A 19,314-nucleotide genomic window follows, 5' to 3' on the forward strand; every position below is an offset into this window, starting at 1 on the left:
TTGTGTGTGTGTGTGTGTGTGTGTGTGTGTGTGTGTAATAAGTCTCCCTGCAGCCTCAAACTATTCAGTTTACATGGAAGCAGCACCTTTTGTTTTGCTAAGGCCAGCTATCTTAACTGAGAAACTAGGTGTGGGTGTGCATGGGTGTGTCTTGGGTGGGTTCTAAACATGCAGTTAGAACATTGTTATTATTTCAACTGGGGAAGTTGTCGTGGTGTTTTTGTTAAGTGTTGATAGGGAGCCTGCAGCAGTGGGACTGGGCCTCTCCCAAAGCCTAGGGCACACTGACTCCAGCACCCTCCTCAGTGCCACTTCACTGCAAGCACACATACTGAACAACTGCTGTATCTAACCATGTGCTAACATACCTCAGTAACAGATTAAATACATTTAAGTGGTTGTAGCCATTGTGAGTTTTGCATGCAGTTTGGCTAATCGTCAACAGACAGCGTGAATGCTCATGCACGGTGGTTCGCAGCTGAACGCTGAGCTATGACTGGACCTTTCTTCTCCAAAAGATCACATTTATGTGGGCATTAAAGGGAAAAAGTGGGTGTGCCATGAGCCTCCAGAGCAGTTCTAAAGCATATCTTACACATTGGTGCTGTGAGATCTGTCTTGGTGTGACATTCATGGTCCAGAGGGCTTTCTGTTAATGTTGTTGTTCTGCAAGCCTTGTCAAAGCTGAACAATCAAATTTCACACACTGGCAAAAGTCCACATGTGGACAGTATAGGAGCATGGTGTCATACAGGACTTGTGGTACAAGCTACAGACCTTTCTGTGTTTGCTTGGAAATCGAGATTTCATTTAATAACTAATAACCTTTCATATTGAACTAATGTGCGTTCACAGGCTTCCCAATAATATAATACAAACTACTGGGACTTGAATTTATGATTTTTAATATCAACCACTCAGCAAAATTCAAGGTTATTGGATCATTTATCCAAAGTAAGTTTGTGCACCTAAGTTAAGTTTGATCCTCAGAGGACAAAATAGTAAAAATAGTAAATCAGTGGATTTTCATTTACCAGTGACATACATTTTGTTTTGAAGGCACTTTTCCACTGCCATCACTTCCATAACAGTTTTTCTTACCATCTTACGGGATTAGAAGAATGTAGCTCTTTCACTGATAGCTCAAGACACCTATTTCTAGTCTACAACGTGATATACGGGGCTCTGCAGACCCTAGAAGAGCAGAACAGGCAGCATAGCAGTGCTAATTTTAGTGTGCCAGCACACACACACACACACACACACACATTTAAAGCTGTTTTCAAGATGGATACAAACCAACTTGTCACTCCAGACTTATAGAAGTGTGTACATTTAGAATGCTGAAGGGGGGAAAAAATGAGAGGTAACAAATTCCAGATCCAGATTCGAGAATTTGTACTTTGTACACACATCAGTCTCAGTTAAACTACAGTCAGGCTACAAACTCCAGACATCTCTAATGCGTGTAGCCATACAGTGTGAGAGTGAGCATGTTACCCTTATGCACATACCCACCCCCCCTCACTGCTGGATATATTGTACATGTCCTTGTGGTCTCCATCTTTGGCTTTCACTTTTCTTATACAAACACATTATTATGTCATTTCCTGTTCGTGCTGTCTGAAGCCTCTGGGACAGGACAGGAAGCCATATGTGTGTTTTGCAAGAACGAAGCCTTCTCTGACATCACCTTGTTTACAGAGCACCCTTTTGCCATGGCAACCCAAGCCCACCGATTATTACCTTGCCAGCTGGGTTTTTCCTGATGGGCCCTGCCAAACTCTGTGGGACCTTGTGTTTCCCAAAGCCCCGTGTCTTGGGAAAACACATACCACAGCAACATCAAAAGCTGGATGCCCAACTCCACAAGTCTTCAACACAAACTCTTCATCTCACTTATATACACTAATCTCATCTGACCAAGCCTGTATCCCTTGGAGACTTCCTGTCATGCAGGAAATGTGCTGCAGGTGTGGTGATAATCTGATCATACTGCATATACATATACACACTGCACTCCTGCAATTGGGAGAGGCAGGTAACCCATGGCAACGCAGTATTTTTCAGGCAGCTGTCATTACGTCTATATTCTCAGATGTGTGTATGTCTGCACATTTGGCTGGTGGTGGAAATGTCTACTAAACTGAGGTCACATTCTCTCGTTGCTGCTGCCTTCCCTCTTCTCTCTAGTGGGCGGCTGGTACAACGGTGATTTGTGTTAGTGAGAGTCAGAGGGATTCCAGCAGTACTGAACCAAGAGTGAGCCCAACTGACTCCCTCACTGAGGCTCTTTCTACATACTGCAGTCCTCCTCTGTAGTCCAAATGGACTAAAGTAGTTAATAAGTTCACCTCTACGGACCACATTTCTCTGACACAACAGAAACATAAAAAATGCAAAAAAATTAAAAATACAAAAATTGTGCATGAAGTCCCCTGGCCATGACCAGGCAGCAATGCCAACAAGAGACTCTCAGTTTATACAAACAACACTGTTCACTGGAAACCAGTATGCTTAATGATAGCTGATGCCTAAATGACAACCATGATTTCACTATCCCAGGCTAATCTAACATGTAAATACTTGACCTTTGTCTATAATTACAAAATTATATTGTATTTGTGGAGACCAGCCTTTACTGCATACAAAGCCTGCAGGCATAAGCAGTGTGCTGTTTTAAAATAGGCTGCTCTTCAGCAGGCATCATCTGGGATAACAGAGTGGGAGTGAAAAGGAATTAATCCGGGCCTTTGTAGGGGTCCGAGTCTTAAATCACAAACGGAAGGCTTCCTCCCTACTCCCTAGGTGGGCATTGTGTCTATGAAGCAGGATAAATGTGGTGTTCTTAGTAGAGAGCAGGACACTGTTTGATGCTCACCCAATACATAATCTTATGAATTCTTCCAAACCACAAGGAGGGTCTACAGCAGTTCATTAGAGATTAAATGAGCCGAGAAGGGGGGGGAGCCTTGTTCCGCCAATTTTCAAGCGCATTCTGTCTCTCATTCTGTTTGTCTCTTGGGGATGTCAGATTTCTACTGTGCACTACTCAAAGCATTTCCAGTAACAAAGCTGCAAGAGTAGTACGTACCATGGCTCAAGACCCGGACTCCCATACGCACCCTCTGCCCACTGGCTGCAGTCAGGACATGCTGTCGCAGCTCAGTGATTCATTTTGACCTATTAAAGATGATATGCGTAATAGATGAAGGTTAGTCCAGACTTTCACATACTGTCCTCTAAACCACTGCAGCTTCCAGGAATTCTTTATATATGAAATGTGAAAAAGGAAACCAGGACATCCGTACTAAACTTAACAGTTCATTCCATACTAAGCTAAAAGCTGTCAAACACAAAGATCATTTGCTTATTGACCATTAACCAAGACGTCATATTCACCCATCTGGTTTTTAAGTAATTAAATATCTGCACTCATATCTATGGGAGAACAAAGCACTTCTATTTCAGCGAGATCCTTCATTCGAACATCACAATAAACCAGCGAGCTGTGTGACGCAGCACTGCTGGAAGACACTGAAAAGCTCAGATTCATGGGAAATGCTACATTATCATTTCAGTCACTGCAACCAAAGTCTGAAACAACGATGACCATATGGTAGAGTCTGACCTAACACAAAAAACACATTCACCGTGGAGACCTCCAGAAGAGAGAGAAAAAAAAGAGAAAGTATGTGAGAGAGAAATGAATGAGGAAAAAAGAACTAAGGGAGAAAGACAAGAGATGGATAGGTGTTAAAAGAGAAGATATGAGTAAAGAAAAGTAGAAATGAAAATAGAAAATGGAAAGGGAGAGACTGACTGTGTGGGAGCAGGCATGCTGTCTAGAGAATGGCCATAAGACAGCCAGTGAAGGCTCAGGTTTCGCTGAAATCCTTGAGAGAACGCTCATTCAACCAGTTTCCTGGCACGGCTATCCACTCAGTGCGTTTCCCTGCACCACAGCAGGCAAAACACAAACCTTCTTCAATTCAAGCAATTTATTCCATGTTTAACAGTCCTTCACCAGACTCAGCTCATAAGGGCTCAGAGAGACCTGGGACAAGGGGAAACTCTGACCCTGAGAAGCGATCCTTACTATGGAGGATTGGTTTGTAGGGCCTGCCTATGGCACTGCCTAGATCTGCTTCATACTTTGCTTGCATATTTTGCAGGTAATGGGAGGCCCTCCTTGTGTATTTGTGTACCTTGTGTACATCACTACAATTTTGACTCTCTCTCTCTATATATATATATTTTTTTCTCTCTCTCACACACACACACACACACACACACACACACACACTTTTTATACAGAACTTTTAAACTACTACGAAGACGAAACCAAGCGTTACTACTCACTAGCAAGATAAAGACTCCTTGTGCAGGGAGGAAGGCAAACAGAGAGACTGTGTGGAAGCAGGTATGCTGTCTAGAACATGGGCAGCCCATAAGACAGAGCTTGGAGAGTCAGGTTACACAGAAAACCTTGAGGGCAAACACTCACTCTACCTAGTGGTGGGGGCTCCTTACCCACACATGTATGCACACAGTCTGACAGCTTCCTCATCCAAGGTTCCATGGCCACAGGGAAGCCAGGCTTCCTCATTTTCACAATAAAACTGTTTACATGCACGCACGCACAAACAAAACATGCGTACACTTACACATGTTCAAAGTATGAAATTGAAGCTGTGCTTAAACCATAGAGCTCCACTGTAATTAAACTTTCAGGGATCAATGACTATTAGAAATGATCTTACAAGTCCTCTGGACTGGAAACTGCACTCACATATAATACACAAGGACACACTTCCAGTTTCAGGTACTTTGTACTGCAACATGAAACTACAGCCAAGCTGGTGGAAAACCCCATTGATAGCTTTAATTCAATTCCCTAGTCAAAACGTGGTGCTATACATTTGAGTCAGTAGCCATTTTACAAACACATTTTAAACGCTGTTTATTTATATAGAAATAAGTACATTTCAGAATGCTTTTGTAGTTACACATCATAAAAAGAGAAATTACATTCTATTAGCTTAAAAAAGGGAAGAGGGGAAACTGAATATCTCATTCAATGCTAAAACCTGAAGCCCTATTAAGCTTTTCACTTTTGACAAGTGTGTATGTGAGCTTGTGGGTATGTGTGTGTTCATGTGTGTACTTTATGACAGTGCGAGATCAACAGTAAGTCCACAGCCACAGCATGAGTTTCTCAAAGCTTTTCTCTTTTCCTTTCCTTCCTCGTTGCTGTACTGCGATGTGCTTTATCGGATGAGCGGTGCATACATGCCAACAGAAGTCCCACTCACTCCTCATCCAGCACACGCAGTAAGGCTATGCAGGACGGTTCAAGAACGCACGGTGCACTTTCCACACTCTGGTTCCTCTGTAAAAGAAAAGGCTACAAAATCTCCATCATCAACTCGCCTTCATCCAATCCGAGCATGCAGCAGTGCCTCAGCACACCAATCACACTCTCTCAGAGAACTCCCAGAATTCCCTCTGCTTCAAGCTTCAACGTTCTAATGTCCCAACAAGACAGAGACGTTCTAGTGTCCCAACAAGTCCACTTGCACGAGCATTTATTTCTCCTGAGTCCGGTGACAAATCTCTGAAAAAATACTTCCCCACTCCTCCCCCACCCCATCAGCACGAATCACCAGAAGCATAAGATGGGGAGAAAATAAGCAAGATGGTGGCACCTCCACATAGAACACACTTACCATTGGGGCTGCCAGGAGACCAGCACTATTATAAGGAGGATGCTAGGAGAGAAGTTATCTTCAAGAGTCTTGGAACCAGTTATAGTCCTATCCATTCTGTTCAACATTCCCTTCCAACCATCTCTCAATTTCTCTCAATTTGCTCTATATCAAGTTCCCCACCAAGCACATCCCTCTTCAACCCGTACAGTCCTGCCCACGGAAGCTCCCGGTCCTTCCCATTGGTCGTCCCTGCCGTCCAGTCTCCGGGAAAGTCACCATCCAAATCGTCAATGATAGAAGAGTCCTCTTTGGGGCTGAGCTGAGGCTCTGCCACGTAGATACTTGCAGAAGAGAGGATCCCGCTCTGGTGGGTGGGGCTTATGAAAGAGGGCGGGGTATGGCCTGACTGGCAGCAGTTGTCACCAGTAAAACCAGGGCAGCTGAGACTCTGGAAATTTTGATTCTGTAGGGAGACAAAAAAGAAGAAATAAATAATATATAAATTAAAAATTTGCATAATTTTAGGTATAAAATTTATTTTCAACTATATCGCCTAACAAATTAATTATATTTGAGAGCACAAAAGAATAACAAGGAAGACTTTCTTTGTGCTGTGTACTTGTGTAAAAAAACACTGCACCAATCACAATACCATTTGTTAACCATTATCATAATGCAACACTGATATCCCAGAAGGCTGCAATATGCAAATACATTAGTCCTCTAACAAATTATAATTTACTGTGTACTGTGAGCACCAATGTCAGATGTTCTTAGATGTTCTGTGGGTGATTTGATGAATCGCAGCATTCACATGACCCAATAATCACAATCATAAAAATCATAAATCATTTTAGTCAAAACAATGCAAGCCAAATTTAAACCATTTTAGATTTAGTATTTGCCAATGTGTTTTTTTATATATTGAAGGCATATAATGATAAAATGTAGCTATATAATCAGTTATACTATACAACTGATCCAGTGATAAATCGAAAGATTTTTCCCAAATTGTTCAGCACAAGAGGAAAAAAACATGCCACTACCTACACCCACATCCACATGCTCTTTAGCTACGATGGGCCTGGCTGCCACAGAGACAGAATATTTAGTTTGTAAATCAAGCCCTGTTTGTCCTTAGGGCAATAGGCTCTCCTATACTACTCTTACACACAAAGCAGGGCAGAGTCCACAGCTCAGACCCCCACCCAACACCACCCAAGTCTGTACACACATAACTGAGTGGAGGTCAGTCTAAAGAGAGAAGGAGAAAGAGACAGACACAGAGAGGAAAAACTCAACAGCTGGGATGAGAGAACAGCTGCTGTCATTGATGTATCGCTTCTGGAAAAGAAAGGGATAAAGCGGAGAATAATCTCCTGCTCTGGGTTCTAATTTGTTGTACAACACATGATGTGTGAAGGGTTTCCCACGAGACATGTTACTGGCATTTGGAGACTGACATCACATATGCCACTCATAAGTGCAACTTACATGTACTCTCTCTCTCACACACAGGATGGGATTTTGAAACTGCTGACCTCTTTAGCTCAGACACCCCTCTGACACACTCCCTCTCTCACAGACACAGACAGAATCTATGAGACCCTTTCTATGAGTCATACTCTCGTAGTACTAATACTGTCATACTGAATGTAGGGTAAAATGGGGTTCCGGGCTACAGTTCTAAAAAATACTCTCTCTCTTTCTCTCACTCTCGCTCACTCACTCTCACTCTCTCTCTCTCCCTCTCTCTCTCTGACACACACACACACATAAGCCACTTTATTACAAATACCCCACAGTTGTTGTATTATACTATTAGATCCTGTAGTACCATGTTAGTGTAGCTGCTCTGTTGAGCATGGCTCACCCCACAGAGAACATCTGGTCAGCGGTGGCCTTGTGGTCAATAATGAATGGACAAATTGTGCATGCCAACCAACTGGCAGCAGTCTGTAATTGTATAGTTATAAAATACACATATAAGATGTGTGTCTAATGCAGCTGTCTAAGTGTGTGGCTTCAAGTTAGACATTTCTAGTAAAGACGCTGGTGACTGTAAAAGTCCCACACAGCAGAAAGCGAAAAGCAGTTTTGCCATTTCCGCTGCACAATTCAAATGAACAGCCTGCTGTGTTGCTGCTGTGGAAAACAAAAAACCCGTTGAAAACATCACTTTAGTTTCAGTTAGTGGGTAGTCGCAGGGTCTGTCTGTGCAGTCATTTCCAGACTCTGCACTCTGGTTTAAAAGCAGAGAGGGGCTAAACACTTCCGCGTGTCTATAGTGACCAGGCAGCAAAGCCAGTACAATGAAATGTCTCACATCTGTATATAGAGAAGCAATAAAATAAATCAGCCTACATTTGAAATTAGACTTCCATACTCTGACAAACATGCACTCGCAGCTGAGACCAATATACTGAAACTCTAGTACCCACTGATGGGGTGTCGCAGTAGATATACCTGCTTTTCTGTTTTAACCTCTACAATAGCTGGAAACACTTATATGTGAATATGTTCTGCTTCATATAATTTCTTGTCATCTGTAATGAATACAACCCCCAGAAGTGTTAATGATGGTTGTTCCAAAACACTGTTGTGTGAAGCAGTCCTGCTGGATCTAGTTTTAAGTGGCGAGACTGGTGGCTGAAGCTGTGTTGTAGCAAGACCCAGAACCTGGCTTGGCTTTAGATATGTGACTCAGAACCTGGCGTGGCTTTAGATGTGAATATGTGAATACACATCCCACATTGTGACCAGCACTTCAAGAGAAAACCAATTATTATTATAAGTTTTACATGTTCAATTACTGTATAACTATGTGTCCAGTATAGGCATGACCAACTCTAGATCTACTGCCCTGTCCTAACACACCTGACCCTAATATTCAGATGCTACCTAAAGATTTGAGTAACGGGATCTGGGTCGTAACGCAGTCTGGCTCCGGGTCCTGATCTCAGCGTATGAAGCCATTTTCTCCAAGTAACTACAAACCCCAACCACAGCAAAATGCATTAGAGAATCTAGTGGTACAGGGTCTCCCCAACATGTTTTCTTTTTCAGTGTAATGAATAAGCAAGGACCTTCAGATCTCATTAATGAGAAACAGTTTTTCAATCAGAATACAATAGTTCAATTATAAACTACAGGCATTCAGGAAGTGATGAATTCTAAATGTGTAGTTAGTGATTGTATTTGTAAACTGATCCCTTCACGTGATAACCTAGACAATGGCAATGTTGCATTAGTTTGCAATGTTACATTTGAGTTAGACTTCTAGCCATGAGAGTTTACCAAAATCTGACCAAAGAACCTAAACCTGCCATTCCTTTTTATTAGATCATTCACGTCACATAAACAGCAACTTAAATAATATCAATCCATCCATTTCGGAAGTGTGGTGTCACTGACATTTACGTCAGGGTTTGATTTCAGGGTTTGAGGCCATGCTTCAGCTAAAACGCTGGCCCATTTTTCTCCTCTATTAAGCAGTCTAACTGCACAAGTTGAAACTCTATATGCTTAAATGCAGTAATGACCTTGGTCTTCCGCCAACAAAATACACTATGGACTAGTAAAAAACAATGTAGTAATAAACCCAAGTACAAACCCAAACCCCAGTAGGAAAAAGAGCATTGGAGAATCCAGTGGTACAGGGTCTTGACCTTGAGTTACATGTAGCAGAGATTTAGTGCTGCCAGCTCCTACTCCATCGTATATCAGATTATCCCGAAACACAGGATTTCCCTCAAATCAATATGACATAGCTGTCAACAGTATAAAGGCTGCCCCTTGTCAAACTACATGGAGGCCTCAAACACATGCAGAAATGACTACTAAAACACCAATAGCCACTGAGAACTCTAAATTTGCACTTCATTTACTTGAGCTATGTGATACATATGTAAATCTCTCTCAGGAATTTGTTCAGTCCCAGCAGCTAATATGGCACAGAAAAGAAAGCTAAAACAATAATTTATTACAACAAAAAAGGCAATGGCTACAATAAGGTACCCCAGGCACAGTTTGTAGAGACAGTTTGTACAGCAAGAGAAAGATTTCACCAAGAGGAATCAATCATTTGAACAGAACAGCTGAGAAAAAACTGACTTGATGAAAGCAGGAACAAAAAGTGTCTGAACATTTTAAAAAGAACACTACAAGGAGCGAGACAACTTAAAGCACTCTACTCTTAACCAAGCACATAAAAACTCAAGTTGAATTTAGACAGCCCTGTGGAACTCTGGGAGACAGTTTTATGGAGTGATGAAACTAAATCTAAACTGTAACTGTTTGGACCCAAGAATCAGCCGTATGTCTGGTGTAAGAAAGGCAAATCTTGGGAGAAAAAGAACACAAGATCCACAATCAACCAGAGATGTGCAAGTTCTGTTCTGGGGTGTTTGAGCAGGCCACCGCTTAACCTAAAATTCAGAGCATTAAAAATCTGAGAACTAAGATTCAATTTAGGTTCCTGGGGGTTTTTGTCTTGGAACTCATCAAAACAAAATTGTATTTGGGCAAACACAAAGGCACCTAGCCTTACCCTGACGCATCCCTCCCCACTGTCTTCCCCACCCCCAACAGAAATACATTTCAACCACACACTCAACCATCAACAATGAGGAGAAACAGGAACATAAACACACAGGTAATCAGAAGTGGGGGGAGAGAGAGAGAGAGAGAGAGAGAGAGAGAGAGAGAGAGAGAGAGTGCGCACGCGATAGAGAGTGTGTATGAGTCATATTCACTTAAGTTAAACCACACTGGCCCAGCAGTGGAAACACTTTTGCTGATGCCATGTTTTTGAAAGAGAAGTCATGCGTGTATTCCTAGGAGAACTTGCCAGACAGTGATGAGGTTATCAGTTCTGGTGTAAACTCGAAACAGGGAAGTTCGTTCCAGATATGTTTAGTTACCTGAATCAGGTAAACTCTCTTGTTATCACTTCCATGACACACATGTCATATCAGCACCATGCGGCAGCACCCAGCAGGGGTAATATTAAGCACCAGATTAGAGCAGGGCCAAATATTTCCACTACATTTTGGGGTGTTTGCTCTTCAGTCACTCAACACAAATACTAGCAAATTGTTCCACATAAAAAAAAAACCAACACAGCACTGATAGGTACTTGAGCTGACCTATTGTGCAAGAGTTCTGACTGACTTACCAATTCATTTTTACAGTCTGGTCTGGCACTTCAACAACATGGATCAACTGCTCACATGTTAGAAACCTGTCATTTAAACTGACATATTATCTGTCCATTAAACTGACAGATTATCCACTCTGCAGCTGTGCAACAGCTCTTACACACACACACACACACAAAAAAAAAAAACCAAAAAAAAAACCCATTCACCTAAAGTCAGAATTTCACAAAGCATATCTTGTGTTCCCACATACACTGAAGTGAATATGACTTTAATAAAACTAGCTATACAGAGTCTGAGTGCTGCCACACAGGCTGACCTCACTCTAATGAAAATATATAAATCACAAACCACAAGCCCCCCAACATCTGTGTGTCAAATCAGTCCTGGAGCCAAGCATAAGCCAAGGGCCCTTCATCAGTCCACCGTCCACCAACACACTTACAGTGCATCCAGAAAGTATTCACAACGCTTCACTTTGTCCACATTTTGTTATATTACAGCCTTATCCAAAATGGATTAAATTCATTTTTTCCCTCAAAATTCTACACGCAATCTACAAAGTGAAAGGTTTGTTTGGAATTTTTGCAAATTTATTTTAAAAAATAAATAAATAAATCACATGTACATAAGTATTCACAGCCTTTGCTCAATACTTTGTTAAAGCACCTTTGGCAACAATTACAGCCTCAAGTATTTTTGAGTATGATGCTACAAGCTTGGCACACCTATTTTTGGGCAGTTTCTCCCATTCTTCTTTGCAGAACCTCTCAAGCTCCATCAGGCTGGATGGGGAGAGTCGGGGCACAGCCATTTTCAGATCTCTCCAGAGATGTTCAATTAGGTTCAAATCTGGGCTCTGGCTGGGCCACTCAAGAACATTCACAGAGTTGTCTCGAAGCCACTCCTTTGTTATCTTAAGATGTTTGCTTAGAGTCGTTGTCCTGTTGGAAGATGAACCTTTGCCCCAGTCTGAGGTCCATAGCGCTCTGGAGCAGGTTTTCTGCAAGGATGTCTTTGTACATTGCTACATTCATCTTTCCCTCAACGCTGACTAGTCTCCCAATTCCTGCTGCTGAAAAACAACCCCACAGCATGTTGCTGCCACTACCATGCTTCACTGTAGGGATGGTATTGGCCAGCTGATTTCCTCCAGACATGATGCATGGCATTCAGGCCAAAGAGTTCAATCTTTGTTTCATCAGACCAGAGAATTTTGTTTCTCATATTCCGAGATTCCTTCAGGTGCCTTTTGGTAAACTCCAAGCGAGCTGTCTTGTGCCTTTTACTGAGGAGTGGCTTTCGTCTGGCCACTCTACAATACAGGCCTGATTAGTGGAGTGCTGCAGAAATGGTTGTCCTTCTGGAAGGTTCTCCTCTCTCCACAGAGCAACGCTGAAGCTCTGTCATGGTGACCCTTGGGTTCGTGGTCACCTCCCTGACTTCTAGGCTCTTCTACCCCGATCACTCAGATTGGCTGGGCGGCCAGCTCTAGGAAGAGTCCTAGTGGTTCCAAACTTCTGCCATTTATGGATGATGGAGGCCACTATGCTCATTGGGACCTTCAATGCTGCAGAAATGTTTCTGTACCCTTTCCCCCAATCTCTGCCTCAATACCATCCTGTCTGAGAGAGGTCTACAGGCAATTCCTTGGACATCATGTACTGTCAACTATGGGACCTTATATAGACGGGTGTGTGCCTTTCCAAATCATGTCCAATCAACTGGATTTACCACAGGTGGACTCCAGTCAAGTTGTCGAAACAACTGAAGGATGATCAGTGGAAACAGGATGCACCTCAGCTCAATTTTGAGTGTCATGGCAAAGGCTGTGAATACTTATGTACATGTGTTTTTTGGGTTTTTTTATTTTTAATACATTTGCAAAAACAAACTTTTATCACTTTGCCATTATGGGGCATTATGGGGGTGTAGAATTTTGAGGGAAAAATGGATTTAAGCAATTTTGGAATAAGGCTGAAACAACAAAATGTGGAAAAAAGTGAAGCGCTGTGAATACCTTCCGGATGCACTGTAACTCAACAGGTCATCAAGATCAAAACATCCCAATCCTGGAGTTTGATACACATAGTTTACTTTTTCTTCTTCCCAGGTCTCCTGGCTAGAAGCAAAATTGGTAATATGTAATATTTGTTTGGCAGTATGCAATATTTGTTTGCCAAATGCGTTACATACAGTGTTTCAAAGTACTGAAAACTGAGTACTGAAATTCAATACCACAAGTATCTGAGTGAGATTGAATACTGCAGTTCGTGGTGATCTAGAATCACCATGTTGAAGAATCCCGATCTGTAATGGAATTGTGCCACCCGCAGCATCCTCCACCTACTCCTGACTCTACTCAGCAGCTAATTAACAACAGGAAACAGGGAAACACACACACACAAACAAACAAATAAAACTTGGACAAGGACTGGGAATTTCTGACCTTAACAAAAGAAGCAAACCAGGACCAAAAAACCCAGTCCCCCATTACTGGAATAAAATGTGCTCGGTCATTCAGGATCCGATTCGTGGAATTCTCCCTCTGCTTCTACTGACGTGTTTTTACAGAACCTGCCTAGATCAGGCAGTCTGGAGCAAACACCTCAGCTGGCACAGGCAGCGCCACTAAAGACTCACTGCTAAACAGGAAGAGGAGTGAAGGCAGGTTTGTGAGGATCTGGAACAAGTGGGAGCTTCTAGGTGTCAGTAATGAGCCTGACTGAAGGGCTGACTTCAAGGTGTCAGTAATGAGCCTGACTGAAGGGCTGACTTTGGCCTGCTCAACAGTCTTTCCCTTCTGCGCTGGCACATGAGCATTCCTGGGGCAGATGCTTAACATATAAATCACCTCCGCTTTACAGCAGGAATAAAGCAACTGTTTGCAGGCAAGCACAGTGTACATGAGCTCCTCTAGGTCAAAAACACAGGCAGAAGTGTAGTCACAGTCAACATTATGGTCAAATGCAACGCGTTTTCATGTTCCATGCAATGACAATATACAGGTCAGAGCAACGACTTTCAGATATAATTTCAGATCTCAGAGTTTTTCAGCTAGAATGCAAAAGTTAAATTATAAACTAGACTTTCAAGAAGTGGTGTAGTTCATGACTGTAACTGAAAACTGATCGCTGTGTGTCATGTTGTAAGTTAAACACAAAAGCATGCAAATAAAACACTTTGTCTGCAATCTTGCATTTAAGAGTCAGACTGCTCCAAGTTCTGACAGTTTACCAAAATCTGAACAAAGAACCTAAATCTGCCATTGATATTTAATTTGCTTTACATAAACAGCAACTTAACTAAAATAAATCCATCCATTCCAAAAATAGGGTCGACCAACATTTGTCAATAAAATTAGTCTACTCAGTTGTCACAAAATATTTATTTAACACCAGTTGAGTGGATATGTATAGTTTGTCCATTCCAATGTTTCTCTTACTTTCTTTCTTGCATTTTGTAAGGCTTCAGCTGTGGCACAATGTCCATTTCCAAGCCCTTTGTAATGTGTGATTTGGTGCATGCGAGTGGATACAGCAGGAGCATATGTTGCCAGGACAGGGTCATCCTACTGACATACAGCATTGTCCAGATGTGCCATCTGCTTCCCCTGTTTCTAAACTACCCTTCTCTAGTCCACCGGGCTTCCACTCTACATCTCAAAACAATAGTTAGTGGAACAGTCTGGCCATTTTATCATCATACCTGACTGATGGAAAACTGGATCCCCAGACTGTCATTGAACGACCTATGATTTATGACACTAATTAACTACCAGTGATTACAAAATGCAGGGCTGGAGTTGAATTTTTGTTGCTAGAGCTTAATACCACTACTCCAGAAGTGACTATTTATGGAGAAAATCAAATTTAGTCTGATCTAAATTTATCTAAAATTATTTTCTCTCTAAAGGCATTAATATGATTCATAAAGCCCAAATTATACTTCCTAGATTTCTTTAAAACAATCACTTTAGTCCTTCTCTTTGTTCAACTTCAAATTATGATAGAGTGCTACAGTGATTTTACACTGCCAAGATGTTTAGCTGGTGACCACTCAATGACTGCTTAAAATGATTTGCCATTGTGGTTAACAAAGGTAGCACCAAATGTTTATATTCTGGTTGTGGGCCAAGGATATTCTGCCACTAAAAAAGAGAAAAATTTCTACCTCAGAAGCAGCAAAGCTAATGTATATTGCACTTATGACCGTTCGATTACTAAGAGAATATTTTCATGAACTCCAGGAACCACGCTCTTCCCAGCACTGCCTCGCCTACCTCTTCCCACAGACATCTTGGATCTGGTTCGCCAGAGTGTTTATTACACAACTGATGACTATTCTCTCCATTACTACCCTCCTATTTAAGCTCCCCTCCCTCGCACACTCTTTGCGAAGTATTGCCATTCTCGTGTTGCATACCGAAACTTCCATGTATGTTTGTCTTCCTGGTTTCCGAATCCTGCCTGTGTTACAGACCTCATCTCCTGCCTGACCCCTGGATGCCTTCCGGTCTCTGCCTCGCATTTTCGAGCTCGGACCAACCTGACCACGATTACCTGCCTAACTCCTCTTAAATAGCTTGGAAAGCTCCAAGCCACACTACTTCTCCCTACAGTTCCTACCTTAGCCGTAAACTAAATAAAACCTCTAGCAGTTGGATCCTCTCCCTCGTGTGTGTGCCTTCACTACACATATGGAAACCGTGGTGCAGAGGTCAACCAGCTGACATTATTAATTATATCGGTTCCCTGGTAACTGTCAACTATGCTAACTCTCAGCTTTAGTTCAGTGGTGCAGAGACTCATCCCGAGTTATCAACCCATCAAGTATGGACAGTAGGCCTGGGCGATAGCCAATATAATTGGATGTAGACGATGAACCACATGTGACCTGATGCCAATGTCTGACACATGACAAATCGCCCACGTGGTGTGATGGGAGGTCAAATGCTGAGCATGTAGTGTTTTACATGGAAATCCAAAGCCGAAAAAATGCTTCTTGCACCACTGTAACCATGACCACATTACATGCCTCTTGTAATAACTTCTTAGTTTTAAGAGTTCCATTGACAAAAAAAAAGACAGGCCAATAGGCTACAGTGAATTTTAACCTTCCTATGCTATTAACACAAGTAGGACTCAAAATATTGTCCATTAACACAAGAAAAACTCTAAATATGGTCCATTCAACTTTGTTATGCAATGAGATTAAAATGTTATTCACTGAATCAATGAATGGTTAAACGAACAAAAGAAAAAACAAATGGTCTTTATCAAAACAATTTTACGTTAATCTACCACAGATTTCTCAAAGAAAAAAGAAGTATGTTTAATTTGTCTGGTTTCTCTAGAGCATGTAGTAATAGAGTGACAATGTGCCTTGCCATGCTAACTGCACACATCTGTGCACAGATATCTGTGTTGACGGCATGTGTGGATGCACTTGTTATGAGAGTGGAGATTCAATGTCAGCGTCAAGGGCATTTCTTTTTTTTGTTTTGCAAAGACTACAAATAGCTTCAGCTGTATTCACCTGTTTTCCTCAATACTTCTAATGTCAGCAAGATTGACTTTCATATTAAATGACATAACCTCACCCAATTTTCAATCTGTTCGTTCAAATATGGTGTCATTTCCACAATGGACTGTTTTGTTTCTTTAATGCACATGACATTATTTGGCACAAGACATTATCTAATTTGGCAATAGTTATATTGCACTTTTTTAGTTTGTAATCAGTTAAAAAAGGTCAAAATAAAGGTATTATTAACTGGAGAGTTAACTGATTATTAACTGCAATGGAGCATGTACATGAACAAATGATTCAAAATGAGTGAGGAGGTGAAATTATCATGTATGATGTACACCACACTTCGCCCATTAAACAGAGATGATGTGTTTAATACTTCTAATCGATGTTTGTTAAGTCTGTTAAACTGAAGTGGACTTACAGCACGCTGCAGACAAAAAAACAAACTTCAATCTCCTGATTTGAAGGCAGAAGCAGAGCAATGAGAATGTCAATGGATACTTATGGCTTAACATATAAACCACCTCTAATACCGCTCATCAGTTTGACAGCTGCATCCATCAAACTGATTTATGAGAATAACAATTTTAAAAATAATAATAAAGACAATATTAACATACCCACTGTGCCAAACCCGTGTTGCATAATACATACCTCATTCCTGTCACTACTATAGTACTTCTCAACTCAGTCCTAAAGGCATCCACATTTTTGCTCCCAGCATATTCATATCAGTTATTCAAATGTTCTACATGGCTTGGTGCAGGTCTGTTGGGAGCTGGGACAGAGAAAAACTATACACTTCCTGATGCACCTTGAGGACTGGATTTTAAAACACTGCATTTATATCAGCTTTCTTTTACAGTTACAACCTACCTGGGTCATCTTGGCCAGGTCGAGAGAGGGCCTCTGTTTGTGGGTGTCAGCAGGCCTGCGGCGCTTCATGCCAATCTTCTTGTCGTTGAGGACACAGGGTTGGGAGCGGCTGCGAGCCAGGCCTCCCTGCCCTGCCGACCTGCGGTCCAGCTCTGGAGTGGAGTCAGGGGAACTGGTCTCGGACCGTCCACCAGGATCAGGGGCACTGATCTGTTCCTGTGAGAGGGAGAGAGGGCAGGGCGGGTCGGAGCTCGAGCTGGACACCACAGCAGTGAAGGAGGTGAAGGGTTGGTGCTGGGCAAACGCTGGCAGCTCCATCAGGTCAGCGCGGGTGGGGAAGCTAAAGCTGGAGCTCCGCTGCATGCCGCAGAAACTGCCCTGTGCAAGGGTAGATGTTGACAAGATGGAGGCTCCCCCACGCTGCACACTGCCCCCACTGTGACACCGCCTCTTCTCCACAGTTGTCCACACCCGCGAGCCCTGTGGTCGCCATGGAGATCGGCAGCCGGCCAGCTCTTCCGAGCAGGAGAGCGAGCGGCATTGCCGTTTGCTGGGTGGTGCTGCACCACCTGCAGAGGGCGTCTCGCTCAGGCTCAGGTCCCGCAGCAGGCCGCTGAGGGTGCCCGCTGCTCCCGCCCCGGGCAGCGCGTCCCACAGGCTCTCCAAGCTGGTGCCAACTGGCCGCGGGCGGACCACACAGCCACGGCCTACGTCCGACCAACGGCTCGTCTCTGAAATAGAGACAATATGGAGTGAGTCAGAGCCAGGGCGAGGAAGGCTGGAGGAACGCTGGAGCACTGTGTACAATGTTTGCTTTAGCCACCTGGGAGTCAGCGCATGTACAGATATTTGCCCTGGCTTGTGTTGCAATTATCAACACTCGTGCTTGGGCATGGAATGGCGTTTCACTTTGTTTGAATGCATGTTGAACAGCGAACACATTTTGCTTCTGTGCCAACATTTACAATTTACCTCCACAATAACTGATAATTATCCAAAATGCATTACCGATATTTATTGCAAGACAATACACCCTGAAATAATAAGATCTTCATGTCTGAACCCAAGCTCAGAGCTAAATTATCTTCTGAGCTATCAGATTTAACTTCCACTAATGGCTGCAAGTAAAACTAGCACTCTCCCTTTCTTACCAGGCAAAAACTAATATAACATACGGTTTACTAGCACACTGACACATTTTTCTTTCCTCTTAGAATGCTGGAATGTTGGTACCCAGGGTAACACACTAGGTCTTCCGTTCTGTAGTGTTATAGCACTCTTTCAAGAAGGCTTGAGATCAGTGCGGCAAAACAAGAGAGAGAGTCTAGGGTGAAAGAAGAAGAGCCTCTAGCCAGCCATTCCAGGCAGCCTCTGAGAGTGAAAACTAGGCCTGCCAGGAATTGCAGTGCTTGACTGGAGGCTGGTTGCCAGGACCAGGGGGTGGGGGTAGCAAGAGCTGTATCATGGCACACACACATCATCAGCTGAGCACATGAGCTCTAGCCACAACAGTGTAGAATTCCACTGTAGTACTGCATACATGTTTTGTTTTTTTCCTTAACACATTAGGAGCATTTATGTTGCAGTATCTCTTGCACCTGGAAAATGGATATCCACCATGAGGAGAGTGAAGAACAAACACTCTCCTGACCCCAGGTCTGACTCTTCCCAGTCCCACCCCCCACCCCCCACCCCCAAAAAAAACATCTGCTTTTTATACTGCAATGACTTTCAGAGGACAGACACCTTGTTATCTAGATCAGGGTTCAGCGACAAGAAACTGGGGGCTGTTGATTTAAAAGACACCAGATCGTTCCGGGCTTAACGAAGACAAGGAAATTCCTCATCGCGCCTCCCTGCACCCTCACCAGAGTGAGTGAGCGTCAGGTGGAATGGCCCATCTGTGGCTCCTCTCACTCTAGCCTTGACTTGGCTGCTGTTTCCTGGAGGAGTGCCTGCATCTAAAGCGGAGCGAGAATAGTGGGCACTTGACCTCAGTTGCAACAGCTACATGACTCTGGAAACGTGGCGAG

The 19,314-nt window shown here is 42.9% G+C and overlaps 1 protein-coding gene across 4 annotated transcripts in view; it reads right to left on the reverse strand.

Annotated features, from left to right (window-relative positions):
• Positions 1–5: 5 nt before the first annotated feature.
• Positions 6–19,314, reverse strand: part of LOC145656493 (protein FAM53B-like) — a 29,571-nt gene continuing 10,262 nt past the window's right edge. For all 4 annotated transcript variants that reach the window (XM_081709652.1, XM_081709655.1, XM_081709654.1 and 1 more), the window contains 2 exons: positions 17,282–18,012; positions 6–6,174 (listed from right to left, as the gene is read on the reverse strand). In XM_081709652.1, coding sequence (XP_081565778.1) covers positions 5,854–6,174; positions 17,282–18,012 — 1,052 coding nt within the window. In that variant the 3' untranslated portion in view covers positions 6–5,853. The remainder of the gene's footprint in view (positions 6,175–17,281; positions 18,013–19,314) is intronic.

This window comes from Electrophorus electricus, unplaced genomic scaffold (assembly GCF_041902795.1).
Source record: "Electrophorus electricus isolate QZ-2024a unplaced genomic scaffold, ASM4190279v1 Scaffold70, whole genome shotgun sequence".
NCBI classification, from domain to species: Eukaryota; Metazoa; Chordata; class Actinopteri; order Gymnotiformes; family Gymnotidae; genus Electrophorus; species Electrophorus electricus.